The 16,162-nt window shown below is 40.0% G+C and overlaps 2 protein-coding genes across 2 annotated transcripts in view; both read right to left on the bottom strand.

The window, feature by feature from the left end:
* ptpn4a (protein tyrosine phosphatase non-receptor type 4a) overlaps positions 1-7,721 on the bottom strand; it is a 68,063-nt gene extending 60,342 nt beyond the window's left edge. The window contains exon 1 of the mRNA XM_017420729.3: positions 7,205-7,721. The gene's annotated coding sequence lies outside the window, so the exon portion shown is untranslated. The remainder of the gene's footprint in view (positions 1-7,204) is intronic.
* Positions 7,722-11,511: 3,790 nt separating this feature from the next.
* On the bottom strand, positions 11,512-15,290 carry tmem177 (transmembrane protein 177). The gene is made up of 3 exons (XM_017420634.2): positions 15,055-15,290; positions 13,673-13,942; positions 11,512-13,086 (listed from the first exon to the last, which is right to left on the bottom strand). The coding sequence occupies exons 2-3, from the start codon at positions 13,871-13,873 to the stop codon at positions 12,355-12,357; spliced, it is 933 nt and encodes a 310-aa protein (XP_017276123.1). The 5' UTR covers positions 13,874-13,942; positions 15,055-15,290; the 3' UTR covers positions 11,512-12,354.
* Positions 15,291-16,162: the final 872 nt, after the last annotated feature.

Below are 16,162 nucleotides of genomic sequence, written 5' to 3'. Positions count from 1 at the left end.
GTAATCATCAAAATTAAACGAAATAAACATTTGAAATATATGAGTTTGTATGTAATGTATGAATATAATATACAAGTTTCACTTTTTAAATGGAATTACTGAAATCAATCTACTTTTTCATGATATTCTAATTTTATGACCAGCACCTGTACACTCATTTGGACAGTGCGTAAGACTTCGGTGGTTTGAAACTACAGTAGCTCCTACTGTGCAGCTATGATCGACTCACTGTGACTGCCTGGTAAGTAAGTTATCATAATTTGCAGAATAATCTGATTATGCATGATGCAAACACAAAAACAGAACAAATTAAGCAAAAAAGGGGGGGAAATTTTGAGAAAAAAAAAACAGTTGAGTATTTTCAAGGGAGACTAAAGCAGAAATTCATTATAAAAACCTGCTTAAAAACATAAAATCACTGATATTCTATAAGACTATAATGTCCCTGTACAGCCGGTAATAAACACCAATTTGTAACCAAATTCATCTGCACCCTTTCCACAAGACCTCTGTTATTTTTATCCCAGTGTTCACAGGCAGAAAATAACATTTAAATCTGAGCGCTGGACCTTAAAACCTGCGTGAAAACAATGCGAGTTTTCTCCTCCGAGTCTGAATGACACAGAGACGAGGCGGCAGCTTCCTGAAAGATTCAACCACATTTTCAAAGTCATTCTCTGCAACAAAATGAAAACAAATGAGTCACCATCAATATGGCACTACTTGCCTTCCATTTTGGATGTCTAGATCTGTTAAGGCACTTTCATCCTGGCATTCTGTAGCTGTGGCAACTTGCAGCGAATAAACACAGCTGTGTTTGGGGTTTGGGAGATGATTTTCGCTGAGGATTGGTGCCATATCCGCCCCAGCAACAGACCACCAACTAGCAGGCTTTCTGAGATCTATCTGGCTAGATATTCGTGTGAATGGATGATTGTTTGGATCATTCACTTAAGCACTGCAGGGTTAACAGATTCAAACAACTGGAGCTTAGAAGACTCTTATAATGTTACAGGGATTGTAACAGTTTACAAAAGCAGCAATTACTCCTCGTAAAATAGATGACTGCAAGAACATTTAGAAAATAAGATCATAAGTAGCGTGGCAACAATCCAGGCAGTGTGCAGCCACTGTAAACTGATATGTCCCAACTCTGTCTATCAATAAATCTACAATGTTTCCTACCTGCAGACAGGTATCCAAGCTTTTCACATCTCAGTTCAACAGGTTTCTCTTTGACACATCCAGAAGAGGAACAGCTGTCAGAGCCTTTACATTCTTTGTAATTAATGGGGACCTGGGATCTATTTTTGATGCAGACATGAATGATTCTGAATAAATATAAAAATACCAAAAATCAATTATTATTTAATGTCATGAACAGTGTGAGAAACAGAAAAGGTGAATCTACCCATTTTTATTTGTTAAGTGTAGTCCAGTAGGTGGGCACAAAGCAAGCTGAGGGGGGTTCGATGTGGGCACAGACGGGCAACTAATAATGTGCACGGCCAAGAACCAGGTTTACAAAGCCCCGGACACAAAAACAGACCCTGAGTTTCAAACACTGGTTGCACAAAATGCAGCTACACTTCTCACCAGTCAATCACTCAGAACTCAACTGAAAATTCAACAATTTCCTCACAATTTAGCATCAACAACTCGTCTCCAACAGTCACAGCCCAGTGAGATACTTCCTCATGTTGCACCGTTTGCAGCCATGATAAAACATGATCATCCCATATAAAAATTACATCACACAGCCATTCTTATACTCCACAACAGGACCAAATATAAAAGAATTTGGTAAGAACTGCAAAACGGGGGTCAGATAGATCTAACAGGTGATGCTTGAACATCTATTGCCACAGAATCTTTTGTCAGTGTACTCAGCATTTTGACTGTTCAATAAATGTCCAAAATCTTATTTTATACTTCAGTGGAGGGCAAACTATTTTGCTTCTTTTAGGTCTGAGAGATTCTGTGCTCAGGATTGTGTTTGAAGTGTGAATATAAACATATTAAGATGTATTGATAATTGTTTTATAATCACAGCCTTCTGAATCGAATCATGAGGTGCCTAAAAACTCTTACCCCTAATAAACCAATATTTTAATACAGTATGCACATTAATCTAATTAGTAGTTCTAGATTAAGCCCAAATAAACAGCTGGATATATGACAGGGTTGTACAAGCTCGTGGCAATGAGTCAAAGCATCTGAATGGAAGATGTCCAACTTGTCACATCTTTTCGCCTGATAATGTATCTCGCTTGCAGCAGCCCGGCAGCGCTCTTCTTACCAACACACAGTTTACACTAATGCAAAGCAGGCAGGGTTACAGAGGAGAGGGTGTGCCTTACCAATTTTGAGACTAGGAAGAAATATGCTTGAGCAGAAAAGGTAAATAATGTGACTCAAAAGAGAAATATGAGAGGGAGGCAGTAATGGAGGAAATTCTGGAAAGACAAGTCAAGAGAATAAAAGAAACAATTTTCTGCACTTGTATGCTTACATAATAAAACAGAACCTGCCTTGCACTCTGAAATACTGTAGAAACATAAGAAAATTAATCATCTTTTAGATTTACTCACAGATTTTCCATCAGATGCACAAAGCATCATACTGCCCATCTAACATGCTATCAGGGCTGCATAATAGAAGGAAAACGGTGCATTGCAACATTTATTGTTCAATATTGTGATGAGAATATCAGCTGTGATAAAACTACATTATCCTCACTCCTCTCCTCTTCTGCCAACATCACAAAGCTTACGACACTCTTTGGTGTAGCTTTAGCATTTAAACTGTGTCCTCCTGAATCAGCTGTGGGCATTTAGCATGGCGGGGGATCCATCTAATTACCAAATACATTAATGGCATCTGGTCATTGACAATATATTTCTGATATATTGTGCACTTATACATGCTATGCTCATCCTTTCAAACTCTCAAGAATAAAGTGTGAGACAGTTTATGATGTTCAACCAGGGGGCGTCACAGTCATGCATCTGGCCTATAATTACCAGAACAATGCATAAAGCTCCATCTGTAAAAATAAAAATGGCATGAAGATAAACTCAGGAGGGTGTGAGTCTGCTGACCTCCTTCCTTTGTTGATTAACACAAACAGAATTGCTTTATTTTTCCACAAGTTTTTATGTAGGAAAAGCTTCCTTCCTATCAGATTTCAGAGCATCACTTGTATGCTTTCAGCCCCGAGGGAAGCATGGATCTGTGAGGTGAAGGCTTGTAGCAGCACCCTGCAGCTCAATATCAGCCGAAACACAACTTTATTTCAAACCGTATGAAATGGACTAGACTGTTGTTTTGTATAATATGTTTAATTTCACAATACTAGCTAAATTAAACAGCGATGAAGAAAAGCCTTTGTGACTGGTTGTGTACTCAGTGAGGTCTCAGCAGATGGCTTAATGAGGTCCCATTACTGGCAAAAAAGATGCTCAGCTTCAAAATGAATTAGCTGGCAATTCTGGCAAAACCACCACCAATTTCTACCTGCTGAGCTGTGGTTAACAGTTATGACCAGCAGCCTTCTGTCTCGACTCTGAACAGCTGAAGGAGACCTGTCTAGGTGTCCTCCCTGATGATCAGCTGTCCCAGGTTGTGGAGGGAAAAAAAAAGCTTATAGTTAAAGGTAAACAGTCATCAGGGGTCAGAAGTGTGCAAATTTCAAGAGTAAATGCATGTTTCTATGGGTCTCTGTGATTTTGCTAATGGTTTTTATTGGATAAAAATACAATATATCCAATTTAATAATGGTCATAATGACATTTGTTAATGTCTGTTAATAATTAGGTCATGATTTCTAAACAAAAGAACTTGATTAGGGGCTTTCTCACAAACCAAATGCCATTCAGTGCTTTTATATTTCATCAGACTTCTAGATTAAAAGTATGGCAGCTCTACAAGAACTACAATATGTACAAATAATTGTTTTGAGCAATATAGTAGCATTTCATTCCACAGACATTAAAATGTCCCAGTGATTCCTACCTAAAGGTAAATTTGAGCTCTGGTGATACCAGGCCCCCAACAGTTTCCCCCACAGGACCCCTTTAGTCTCTCCTCACAGGTGCAGTTCAGTCCAATTACCCCTGCCACACCTGTGTCCCTTCTGTCCTCCTCTGTTTGCAGTTCTCGTCCCCATCATCTCCTCCTTTCTTCCTTTGATGCAGGTTCAGGGCCATCGCCACAGGCAGTTTAACCCTCACCAGCTGAGTCCATTCACTTCTGAGATGCAGTATTTGGGCAAAAGCAAAGAAACACATCGGATCAATGGTGTCCAGTCCTGGTCCTGGAGGGCCACCATCCTGCGTGTTTTAGATGTTTCTCTGCTCTTCAGCAGGTCTTCAAGTTCTGCAGAAGCCTGTTAATCACTTAGTTGTTTAAAATCAGGTGTGTCAAAGCAGAGAAACACCTAAAACATTCAGGATAGTGGCCCTCCAGGACCAGGATTGGACACCACTTCATTAGATTCTCAAGCTAAGATTTTTCTCAGCAAATGGCGCAAAAATGTATTTGTGTAAAACTGAAAATAACAAAAACTGCACTTTCATTTATTGGAACAAATTTGGCTTGCAATTATTTGGGTTCCAACAAATATACAGCACCATTTGTGAGGGCATTTTCAATTTGCTTTTTTGTTAATTTAGTTTTTTTTTTTTAGGATAAAAAGAAAATTGGATACCCTGTTTTCCAATCTTTACTCTTGTTGGCCTCAGCCCCCAGTGCTTTAGTTTTATTTAGTCTTTCAGTTCGGTTTCATTAGCAGTTCAATTTCCCAATTTCCATTTAAGAGCAACATCTCCCTTCTTGGATTTGAAGGAACAAGAAAACTGCCATCAGTGGTAAAGAAAGAAGTCATTTACCACACTAAGGACCGTACAAATGAGCAAGTTCCTCTCCTCTGTAGAGTGAGCCGAGTCTTACAGCTCGATCTTAAACGATATGGAGGAAATTATTGGGGTGGAATGATGTCTAGGATCACAGGGAAATCAACACATTTCAGGCAAATCTAAGCCTTAAGGCTCATCCACAACAAGAACAGTTATAAAAACATGTTTGATATGTTGTTCCAAAATTAAGCAAAAGCTCAGAACCCAACTGCATCAACTACATTTCAGGAAAACAATCCAACTGGGATAACTTTCAGAACAATCTGCTACATGATAAAACCTCTGAAAGTGAAATAAAATTCAACCAATATGTGGAACTGTCTTTCTTTGTACTTTAAGACAGATTGAAGACTGTTCTTTTTATTATTCATGTCTTTCATACAAAGCAAAGCTAAATTACACTGCATACTGTGATAATGTTGCGTATGTCCTGCTTCTTCCTCTCATATGGGAGTTAATTGATGATGAAAGAAATCACACAGTCTTCTTCGACTGCCACTTATTAAACTTGATTCATCTCACCAGGCTGAAAATTATACAAAATGATGCATCAAATTACATGCGGCACATGGCCACTATTCTGCACAATCAAAAATAAATTCTGTAAAATCTTGTTTTAGCTTTAATCACGGCCTACATTCTGCCCCGATCCATCCATCACTCTGGATGGTCTCAGACATTATCTTTTCTGTTGCTCTAAATTCTAATATTTTTGCTTTCTAGCAAACTGAAGCTTAGTTTTTTCTCATACTGACCTCACCAATAAAGCTTCATTGAGTCTCAAAACATTGTGGATATGCAAATATAATATACTTTATATAATAATAATAATAATATAAACAGCACTATGTCTGATTTCTGATCCCAGTCATTCTTCACTTTTAGGACCAAATATTAAAACCATTTTTAAGTTTTAATGAAAGTCCTAACATTCCTTGAAAGAATGCACATCACCTGCTGCCTTTTATGCTAAAGTTTGAAAATCAGATCATCTTGTGTTGAAAAACAGCACAAGCTGTCTCAGAGTACCTCGCTCAGTGTCTGTAAACGTTTTAGCCATTTTTGTGTTGGCTAATACTGGTTCTCTATGGCAAATGAAACTTCATTAAAATCCGACCGGTGGTTTTAGATGCATTTAGGTAAGACAAACACAAGTAAAAGCATTATCGCCCACCTTTGCCTTTCAGTGGAGGACAATACCGAAGCTTTGGATGAGTCAAACTCCTACTTACGAAGATTAAGCAATCCTTTTAGCTTGAACTAATAAATAAACCCTTTTGAAAATTTGAAAAATTATTGTGTGTCAAAAAAGGGGCTGTTCATAAATCAGCTAGTTGCCTTATTAAACCAGAAAGAGGGTAACTTTTTCTTTCTTTTTTGGTCATAAGGTCTATTTCTGGAGTTCAATCTGCCAAGTTGTGTTTAGGAAAATGAAGGTATTAAAAGAGTTAGAAACACTATGTTGAGTGAAGGTGGGGTGGTGAGTTTAGTAATCCCTGATTATCCCAAATCCCGCTCATCAGACTGCCTCTATCTGAAGAAAGCTGGACCCAGCCACTGGATTTCATTCACAATTCCCCCAAAGTGATGCTCCACTCGAGGCAATGTGCGGTTTGGATTTGTGCTCATTTTGGGGCTTCAGATCGCAAAAATCACGGGCCAGGGAGACAAACAGGACCGAGCAGGGTCCATATGATCTCAGCAGCAGCGGAACCAAAAGATGTGGCACGGATGGTGACGGATTACGTCATCGAAAAAAAAGGAGGACGCCTCATCACAGCAAAATAAAATAAAACCACCTCTCGTTCAGCACACCGACTCGGACATTTGCCTCAATAAATAAAGACAGCAATGTATTAATAAATGGCCAAGTGAAGAAAAAGAAAACAGATTCTCTGTAAGCAGCTTATCCACACGGGCCTTTTGCTGTGTGACATTTCCAGATTGTGACACGAACATGAAGCGCTTTATTTACCAGCCAGCGTCCGAACCGAGCTGACACTGCGTCTTCGCCAGTGTCTATTATCAGCTCCTCTGACACACGTTTCAACACAAGAACAGAAACAGCACATTTAGCGGAGGTGGGGGGGATATAAGCATGCCGTATTTAAAGCCAACAGAGGTGACGCCGCACCGAAAGCTAACAGGACTCAAGTCATTGAACGTCTCAATATTTAGCTGTTAGCCGCGCGGCGAGCAACTTGGATAAAAGTGACAGTGCTAAGCTAGCTAGCTAACGTCGGTTGGCTGTTAGGGGGAGATATGTGAGCTGGTGGCGTGTAAATTACCGTCATAAACTGCTCCAGGGGCGTCCAGTTTTTAAGGAATTTAAGTGTTGCTGTGTGAGAAAATGTAGGGGCGACGTAGCCCGAACATCCAAGCTCAGTTCGCGCTGCGCCGATGAAAGCCGAGCATCATCTCTTTGACTATTATCGCCGTCTTCATCAGTTCTCGGAGCTCGGCGGTGCTTCACACACATCCATCCAGCAGAGAGAAGGGCCTCCCTCCGGGCTCGACCATGCGACTGGCTCGGCGGCGACGGATAATCCACAGAACAGGAGCCCCCGCAGTAAGCATTGGCTAGACGCGGAGCCTAGCAAGTCATTTCAGGTCGAGAGAAAGAGAAATGTAATCCCACCAACGCAGGCGTCGAAACGTACAATTTAAGGGCAAAAATAAAAATAAAAAAACTGCCAGGTTACAGAAGAGGAAAATGTTGCGTTTCTGACTTTTCCAATATGGGTCTGCCCGTTGTTGTCAGCGTTCCCCTGATCTGTCTCTGCAGCTGCTTGCCTGCCTTGCAGCAACACAGCAATGGGATGCACGCCGACGTCATGACGCAGGAGGAGCGCACGGAGGGAGGGGGCGNGGGGCATGCAAGCGGGAGGCGCGCTGTTTGTTTTTAAACTTGCAAAATCCAAGCAAATCTAAGGTTATTGCTCCTGACCACTTCTGTTACATACCTTACCTTTAATTTTATTAACTGATAACATTGGAACAATAAAGATTAGAGTTAATAGTTCGTTTTGTAAAATAAAAATTAAAGCAATAACTTTTACACCGGATGTACAGCTGGTGTAACACTGTGGAGACATCATCTCTATGCATGCATTTGATAAAGTTTATCACAAAGCACTGAGGTTCTTAATAAACCTTAATACTCCTACTTATACCTATAACATATACATTTGAGTTCCTTTTGTTTGTTTGTTTTTCCTTGTTTAAACCCCTATATCTACAAAGATATTCTTGCTTTTATTCCCAAAATTAATTTTAACCGTACATAAACATTTATCTGATGTGAGGAAAGAAAGACTTAAATAGGTCTTTCCCACTTACTGTAATCAGCTACAAAAATGGTTTCATTAAAAAATTACAACTAAGGAAATTTGTATTTTCTTCAAAAATGCAGCATAAATGATGAGTGCTGAAATTAGTTGAAGCTGAATCTGAATTGTAGGTTGAGACAAGCAAAACAGTAGTTAAAAGTTAAAAATAGCAAAAGCAGAAGCTAAAAGTAGCTAAATGCTAGCAAAAAGCTAAAAGCAGCATAAGAAGACAAACATAGAGCCAGTGCACTGAAGCAGATTTCAAAGAGAACAGCGTTTTAAAAGGAATAAAAAAAAACATAAACTTTATTTATGTTAATAAATAAAGGAAAATATTTTGAAAAGGAGCTGAACACTTTGATATAGAAATTGCAAAAAGTATGAGAAATAAAAAGCAGTAAATAGGCGCTCAATGAGACCAAACTGACTGACTAAGCAGAGGGAATGTAAGTCATATCTGATGCTGATGCAAACACACTCAATTCTGCTCAAACTGCGATGCATTTTTAAATTTGTACTTTTTCTTATGAAAAAGGTCTATGATCCGGAATGTCTGAATAAATCACAGTGTGACATTCAATATGCTCGTCATTTTAAAACCATTTCTTAAAACTGATTTCATTCATTTCAGGGTTGCCCATTCAAATGAATCTGCTGCCCAGCTATTCATGAACAATGCACAAGAATGACGAGTCCTAAACGGCGAGACTAGTAATGTGGGTTGTACTGACCTCAAGTGGCTCAAAAAGAAAGCTGCTAAAACACAGCAAACAATGGGCCATTGTGCAGGAAGCTGTGTCGGGCTCACAATGAGGTAAGCTGATGAAGACAAGACAATGAGCCCAGTGTTGCTCAGATGAATATTCCAAAGGCCACATTGTATTTGGGCAAATAATGAAGTGGACACAGCAGTTCAAAGGCTCCCCCACCCCATTTCTCTCTGAATAGAGTTCTTGAACAGATTTTAGAAAAAGCATGACATGACAGATTATTTTGGGGCAAAATGTAAAAGATTTGCATGTGAAGGATACAGATCTGAAACACTGCACTGGAATAAAGCCAGCATAATATCCTGACAACACACACACACACACACACACACACACATTCCGCAGCCAGGAGGCGAAGGTGGGCAATAATGTTTTTGCCTGCATCTGTGTCTGTGTGCCTGTCTTTTACCACAATATCTCCTGAACCATTTAGTAAATGTTTGTGAATCTTGCAAAAAAGTAATCATTGCATGCACATCGATGACCAATTCAAGATGACTGCCACAGCTAACAGACTGAAAAACGTAAAAATTACTAAAATTCAGCAGATTTTACAGATATCAGCCTAAACTTTGGAATGGTAGCAGCTCAGACTGATCCCCCAACACATCCTGAGAACTAACAGATTACACACAATCTGTCTTAAAGTTCTGACATTAACTATTTGAAGTCAACTCTGTTAGCAAAATATCTCATGAACTACCAGACGACTTTTCATGAAACATTTAGGAAATCAGTCAGTGGATGTACATCTGCAACTGATCAGTCTAATTCAATATGGCCGCCACAGCTTATTTACATTAGCCAACGCAAAAATGGCTCAATGTCAACCAGTTTTACAGATATTGAGCTAAAATCTGATGTGGTAGCAGCTGAGTCATTCTAAACATGCTTATAATATCACAAGAAATTGTAAATAACTTTATTTTTTAGGTTTGACCAAATCAGCTACAGCTTTGTCATTTGAAAGGCAGCGGGTGATATGCATTCAGTCCTTTAATTACTCTAAATGTCATTTATCATCAAAAGAAAAAAATGCTGCATCTGAATTTCAGCCTGACCTATCGATGCTCCAAAGTGCAATGATTTAGTAATATAATGTCTATCTGAAAGATAATTATCTGCTTCTATATTTAGTTTGGTCTGCAGGGAGCACGGAGGAGAATGTAATTAAAACAGCAAATGTGAACCTTGTTAATATGCAGATAAATGACCTGAGGGGGACACAGGAGCTACATGATGACTTCTGAGTCACAAAAAGCTGCAGATTAAGATTTTTAATCATTAAGCAGTTTATCTGGATAATGCAAATCGTGCATCCTCAGAGTGTAACCCTTTTTAAACCTTTCTGTGTTTTGACCTGCAGATCCTGGAACATCACTTTCCACGATCTCTGTGCAACATAATGTGGTTCTAAACCTACAATCAGAACAAACAGACAAAATAATGATGCAGATCAGAGAATCGCCAAAATAAAAGACGGTTCTGCAGTAATCCAATACATCGTTTTTCTTTCAGAAATTGTTTTTTTTCTGCCTTTCACTGAGCGTTTCTACAACCAACGATATGATCACCACAAACAAGAACGTTTCAGATTAATTGAGCTTCCACTTTCCTGCAGGCGTCTGCCAAGAAGTGTTCAGCTTCAAAATTGAGGTCAACTCTTAACGTTAGAAGCACTGAAGTGTGTCTCGTTCCATCCCTGTGGGAAAATGAAATCATTCTGATGAAGACAGAAAATAAGGTTTCCTTTTTGTCAGTGTCATCAAGTGAGCGGAACGCTCAGAATATTCAACATTTGGTAGTTTCATTGATAGTTTCAATATAAACTAAACAAACACTAAACTCATTTACCTTTACTGAAATGGAAAAAGAAGAAGTCTGCTGTTTGTTAAAAGATTATCAAACTGCTAAGTTTGGTTTTATTTTTAAATAACTTGCTGAAACAGAACACATCATCATCATCCTGCAAAGAACTGAGAGCAGAAGTTATTGCTTCAGCTGATGGGAGAGAAAAGAACTTTTAAAATATCAGACATGAGCAGAATTTTGTGACAAAAGGGCAGCAAAGGTCAAAGGTCAAAGGACAGGTTTACAGACAGTGCTGAGAGCAGCCATGCTGTTCGGATTGGAGACAGAACAGGAAGTGTCAGAGCTGAAGATGTTGAGGTTCTCCTTGGGAGGGACAAGGATGGACAGGATTAGGAATGAGGTCATCAGAGGGACAGCACAGCTTGAAGGACTGGGAGATAAAGTTAGAGATGGTTTGGACATGTGCAGAGGAGGGACAGTGGGGATGTTGGTAGAAGGATGTTAGAGAGGCAGCTGCCAGGAAAAAGACAAAAAGAGGACATATATGGATGCAGTTGGAGAGGACATGGAGGGAGCTGGAGTTGGGACAGAGGACACAGAAGACAGAGTTAGATGGAGGAGGTGACCCATGAAAAGGGAAAAGCTGAAAGAAAAAGACAAACAGAACATGAATCTTAAGATAAGTTAGGAGTTTCATTACCTTTTTTAATTTAAAATTACATTTTTGTATTTGCCTAATAGTATAAAATATACACAGAATAATTGTTTCCATGTAACCTTTTTAATTTTCACACAATTTAACCAGCAGAGGGCGCCATTCATTGAGAAAAACCTGAACTTTTCTGCTGATTGGCTGCCATTACAGACTCCCAGCAAAGTCCTAAATTATTACTCATTCATGTAATTCCCAGTTTTTCTTTTGTCTCCAACATGTTGAGGTGTTTATGGTGCCAGCCGGTTAACAATGCATGGCCAATCTCTGTGGACCCTGCTGCCTCTGGAAACTCCAGATGAGACATCACTGATCTGATGCTCCAAGCCCATGTGCCTGACTGAAAAGAAAAACAAATAAATAAAAAATCAGAACTCAACTTCCCTAATTAAACTCTGCCTATATTTATGTCCACGTTCCAATGAGCTCATGTAGGTTGGAGCTTTTCTTGTAGCATCACTCAGTTTTTAATTACAGCGGCTCTTTATTTTGCACGACTGACTGAACATTTCTGTTTAACATACATTCAGTGTTTATCACCACATAATGAAGATAAAGCACCTTGTTTTTGCTGAAAAGCAATCATGAGACAACATATCTGACATCCCAGGCCTTTAAAGAGACTATCTTTTTTGTTTTAACCCTTTTTTTTGACAAAAATAACTGTAGAAAGATGTACAATGGCATAGTTCTATAAGAAACCTCCTTTAGCCAGAGTTTGGAAGCTAATCAGAACGTTCATGGAGTAAAAACAAAAAGGTGAACAGATAATCTCATTCATGTGAGTGAGATCTGCTTTAACAGAAGCTCCAGTTTCATGCTTTCTCCTCTTTCAGCAGCGCGAGGATGCCTTCCCTCCTGGATGTGTACGGTGTGTGTTTCAGCTGAAAGATGTGAGCCGGAAACAAGTTCCCGCTGGGTGCATACATCTCCTGTCCCTTCTGTCCCATCAGAGAGCGCAGCATCTTGTTTCTGGACAAGATTTTATCATAAAATTCGACCCCTCCTTTGGCGTATTCCTGAGACACTCTGGCTGCACGTCGGTCCGAGCTGTAGTCAAGCCACTGACTCACAGCGTCCGACGTCAGGAAGTAAGAAATGGTGCCGATTCCCAGAGCCGCAACGTTGGCGAGCCCACGAAGCAGCAGGGGCCCGCCGTGAAGTCCAAACACCTGTTTCAGCACCACACTGTACACCCAGACCCCCCCCAGGCAGAACGGAGCGACAGCAGCACTCATAATAGGTCCTCCAGACTGCAAGCGGCCCACCTCTCGAGCTATGGCAAACTTCTGCGCATCGAGGGAAAACAGCAGCGCCTCCTTCAGGGCGCAGCCAGCCTCGCTGCTCCAGTCCACGGTTTTCCCGTTGATGAAGATGCTGCGGTTGGCGATTCCACTGGCGTCGTCAGGAGTGCTGTTAAAGTTAGCTGGAATGCCAATTTGGGCCCCGGCAGGAAGCCAGGGGATGCCAGCGCTCACCGGATGGAATCCAAAGGAGGCAAAGGCTGAGAAATTCTTGGGTGAGCTGATCCCGTAATCCTTCAGCACCTACAAACATCAATGACACAGAACGTGTTGGGTCTGATTAAACCAGGCGTCTGCAACTTTAAGTTTTGGTTACAGGTGTTCAAAACATGTAGTTTTCTGCTGGATTTCAGAGAAACATCACACCGTGTGGCTGGAATAATGAAGTGACAGATAACAAACTAGTAGCATGACCTGCTCATTACATGTTGCTCCTTGTGTTAGTAATATCATTCACATAAGTTGCAAAAAATACGGACAGGAAAATTGCTAAAATAAGCTTTCTCTGTCACTGTTATGAAAATCAATAAAACTCATGTTCATGCTGTTTTTGGTCACAGCTACAAAGAGACCCTGCAGAGGGACAAACGAGCTGCATGTGGCCCCAGAGCCTTAAGTTGAAGACCCCTGGTTTAAACCAATTTCATGTCTTATGGGAAAAAAATATATAAAAATACATTTTGTGTGGGCTGCAACTTAATGAATACAAGGTTTGGATGTTAACTAGACCATCACTCTGCTCACAGTTCATTCTCATAAAAGTATTAAATGTTTTTTTTAAGTGAGACCCAAAAAAAGGAAAGTAAAACGACATTTCTGCAAACACTACCTGCTGAAAGAGACTCTCCAGCTTTTCCGTCAGCTCCACCGGTTGTCCTTTCGACCAGGCCTGATAGAGCTGACGGTAGGACAGATCTGGGAAGACGTGGTAGAACATGTTTGCTGCGAAGACGCCACCGCAGCTCGCAACAACCACGGGAGTCCGGTACTTCTGAAGAAGTGCTGAGAATCTGAGGAAGTGAGAGGCCATTGTGTGTTTTTGGTCTTCTTTGATTTTTTCTATTAATCAGTTTGATTCTGCAGCTTCAGTCCTTTAGATCTGTGAGGGAGAAAAAAGATCAATGATGAATCTGCTTTGGATGACTTTAATACACAGATCAAGTCTTAATATAAACCTGTACTTTGTTGGTTTATGACTTATATATCAATTAGATATTTACTTTTATAGTTGGAACAGGTTTTTGTGACTCTAAAGAAACTTTTCAAACCTGACAGTGAAAGCATTTTCTTTGAGACAATGTTACTTCTCTGAAACAACACTGTATGGGCAAAAGTATCTGGCCACACCTGATCACCTTTAACAACTTCCACAAGATCTCAGAGTCTTTATGTTTATGAGATCAGGCACTGATGTTGGGCTAAAAGGTCTGGCTCACAGTCTCCCTTCCAGTTCATCCCAAAGGTGCTGAAAGGGGCTACAACCAGGGCTCTGATGTAGCTCACCACCATCAGCGTGTGAATGAGTGGATGAATGGGTGAATGACTGTGCAAGCAATTTACCATTTACCATAAGGGGCCTAGCCTGAATCCAACAACTTTAACATGTGGTCAAATATCTTTGTTCATAAAGTGTCATGCTAGATATCTAAGCGTTGCAATTGTTACAAAATAAACTTATCAGCCAGTACTGAATACTCATAAATACATAGTGGTTATTCAGAAAATGATTGTCATGTCATCATAAAACAGTACACATAGGGGCAGGCTTAACGAATAACAACATAAGTCGCAGAAAAAGTGTAGGATTTTGTATATTTTAATGTTTTCGCTTAACTAAAACATTTATGGGATGACTGCATTGCCAGGTGGACAACTGGCTCTTTCACAGGTGTTGTGCTGCAATTTTAATTGTTTTATGAGTAAATCCTGAAAAATTACGTAACAAAACGAAGACGTGCTCGTATGAACGATAGCTACAAGCTGAGAAGTTAAACCAAAGATGACTAAATCAAACCCCGGGGTATTACAGAGAGACTACTGCTATCATGCTAGGCCTGCGCATGTTTTCTACCGCGATATAACCAGTTATTCTACAGCTAACTACCCCAACCAGGACGCGTTAAACAAGTTTACTTTAAACACACCAAGACGACATTAATAATGCAGCTGTTCTCGTTTTTTTATTTAGGAAAGAAAGCTTTAAAAACTCACATGTTCGGCGCATCTTGTGCAAGGGCAGATGGACAGTGCAAAGCACGAAGCAGTTACATGACTGACTTCTTCTTCTTCTTCTTCTTTTCTTTTTATGGCGGTTGGCAAACAACTTTTAGGTGCATTACCGCCACCTTCCAGGTTGGAGTATGGATCAGATGCCTATAATCTCCCCATAATACCCGTTCTTCTCAGATAAATAAAAATACTACAAAAGACTACATCCCCTGATGATCTCTGGAACAGTACACATGACTGACTGTTGCCGTAAAGCGATTTAAGTGTCGTTACAGCGATTTTACGACAGCTGTACGACAGAATGAAAACGCCTTTTCACCTGTAGTCCAACTCCAGCCTGTTGGCTAAAAACAAAGAAAAACATGATAACTTTCAGTAAGATTGAATGTAAATGATCAGTGCTTGTTTGGTCCCATTTGTCACAGCTTCTTTGTTAGGAAAAATAGAAAACAAAGATCTATGAATTCACATTTGTAAAGAAACTGTGGTAATATTAGTTAAGTTGTTGTGCATCATGTTCTTATTTATTATATCCCTGACTTTAATGTTGCAGATCCCTGCAAAATAAGTGAGAATCCCTTTAATTTAACATTTCTAAAAGGCTTTTTAAAGACAATGTAATCTCTAAATCTACCATCTTCATGGTGTTATTTAAATAGTTGTTTCTATTTATGGTAAGCAGTGAGGGAGATTTTTGTCCATTACTAATGTGTCTTGAAAAAGCATGTATTTTTTCATGCTCATCTGGATCTTTGTGTACATCAAATGAAATTTGATAATGGACAAACTAAAATCCATTATCCACCCGCTCACAGAAACATTTTTTTAAAGTTATTTAATTTAGAAGAGACTAAATTGTGCTTAAAAATGGAGCTATTTAATGACATCACACCTAAGTTATTATGCCATCCATCCATCCATCCATCCTCTTCCGCTTATCCGGGGTCGGGTTGCGGGGGCAGCAGCCTAAGCAGGGAGACCCAGACTTCCCTCTCCCCAGCCACTTGGGCCAGCTCCTCCGGGGGAATCCCAAGGCGTTCCCAGGCCAGCCGAGAAACATAGTCCCTCCAGCGTGTCCTGGGTCTTCCTC

The sequence above is a fragment of the Kryptolebias marmoratus genome, linkage group LG6, assembly GCF_001649575.2.
Source record: "Kryptolebias marmoratus isolate JLee-2015 linkage group LG6, ASM164957v2, whole genome shotgun sequence".
NCBI classification, from domain to species: domain Eukaryota; kingdom Metazoa; phylum Chordata; class Actinopteri; order Cyprinodontiformes; family Rivulidae; genus Kryptolebias; species Kryptolebias marmoratus.
This window is presented reverse-complemented; position numbering and strand designations above follow the sequence as displayed.

Excerpts from the sequence above, each read along its gene's own strand:
- tmem177 (XM_017420634.2), bottom strand. The coding sequence starts at position 13,873 with ATGGCCTCTCACTTCCTCAGATTCTCAGCACTTCTTCAGAAGTACCGG. Across the intron at positions 13,087-13,672 it reads TGGAGAGTCTCTTTCAGCAG|GTGCTGAAGGATTACGGGAT; the intron begins GTAGTGTTTGCA and ends TGATGTTTGTAG.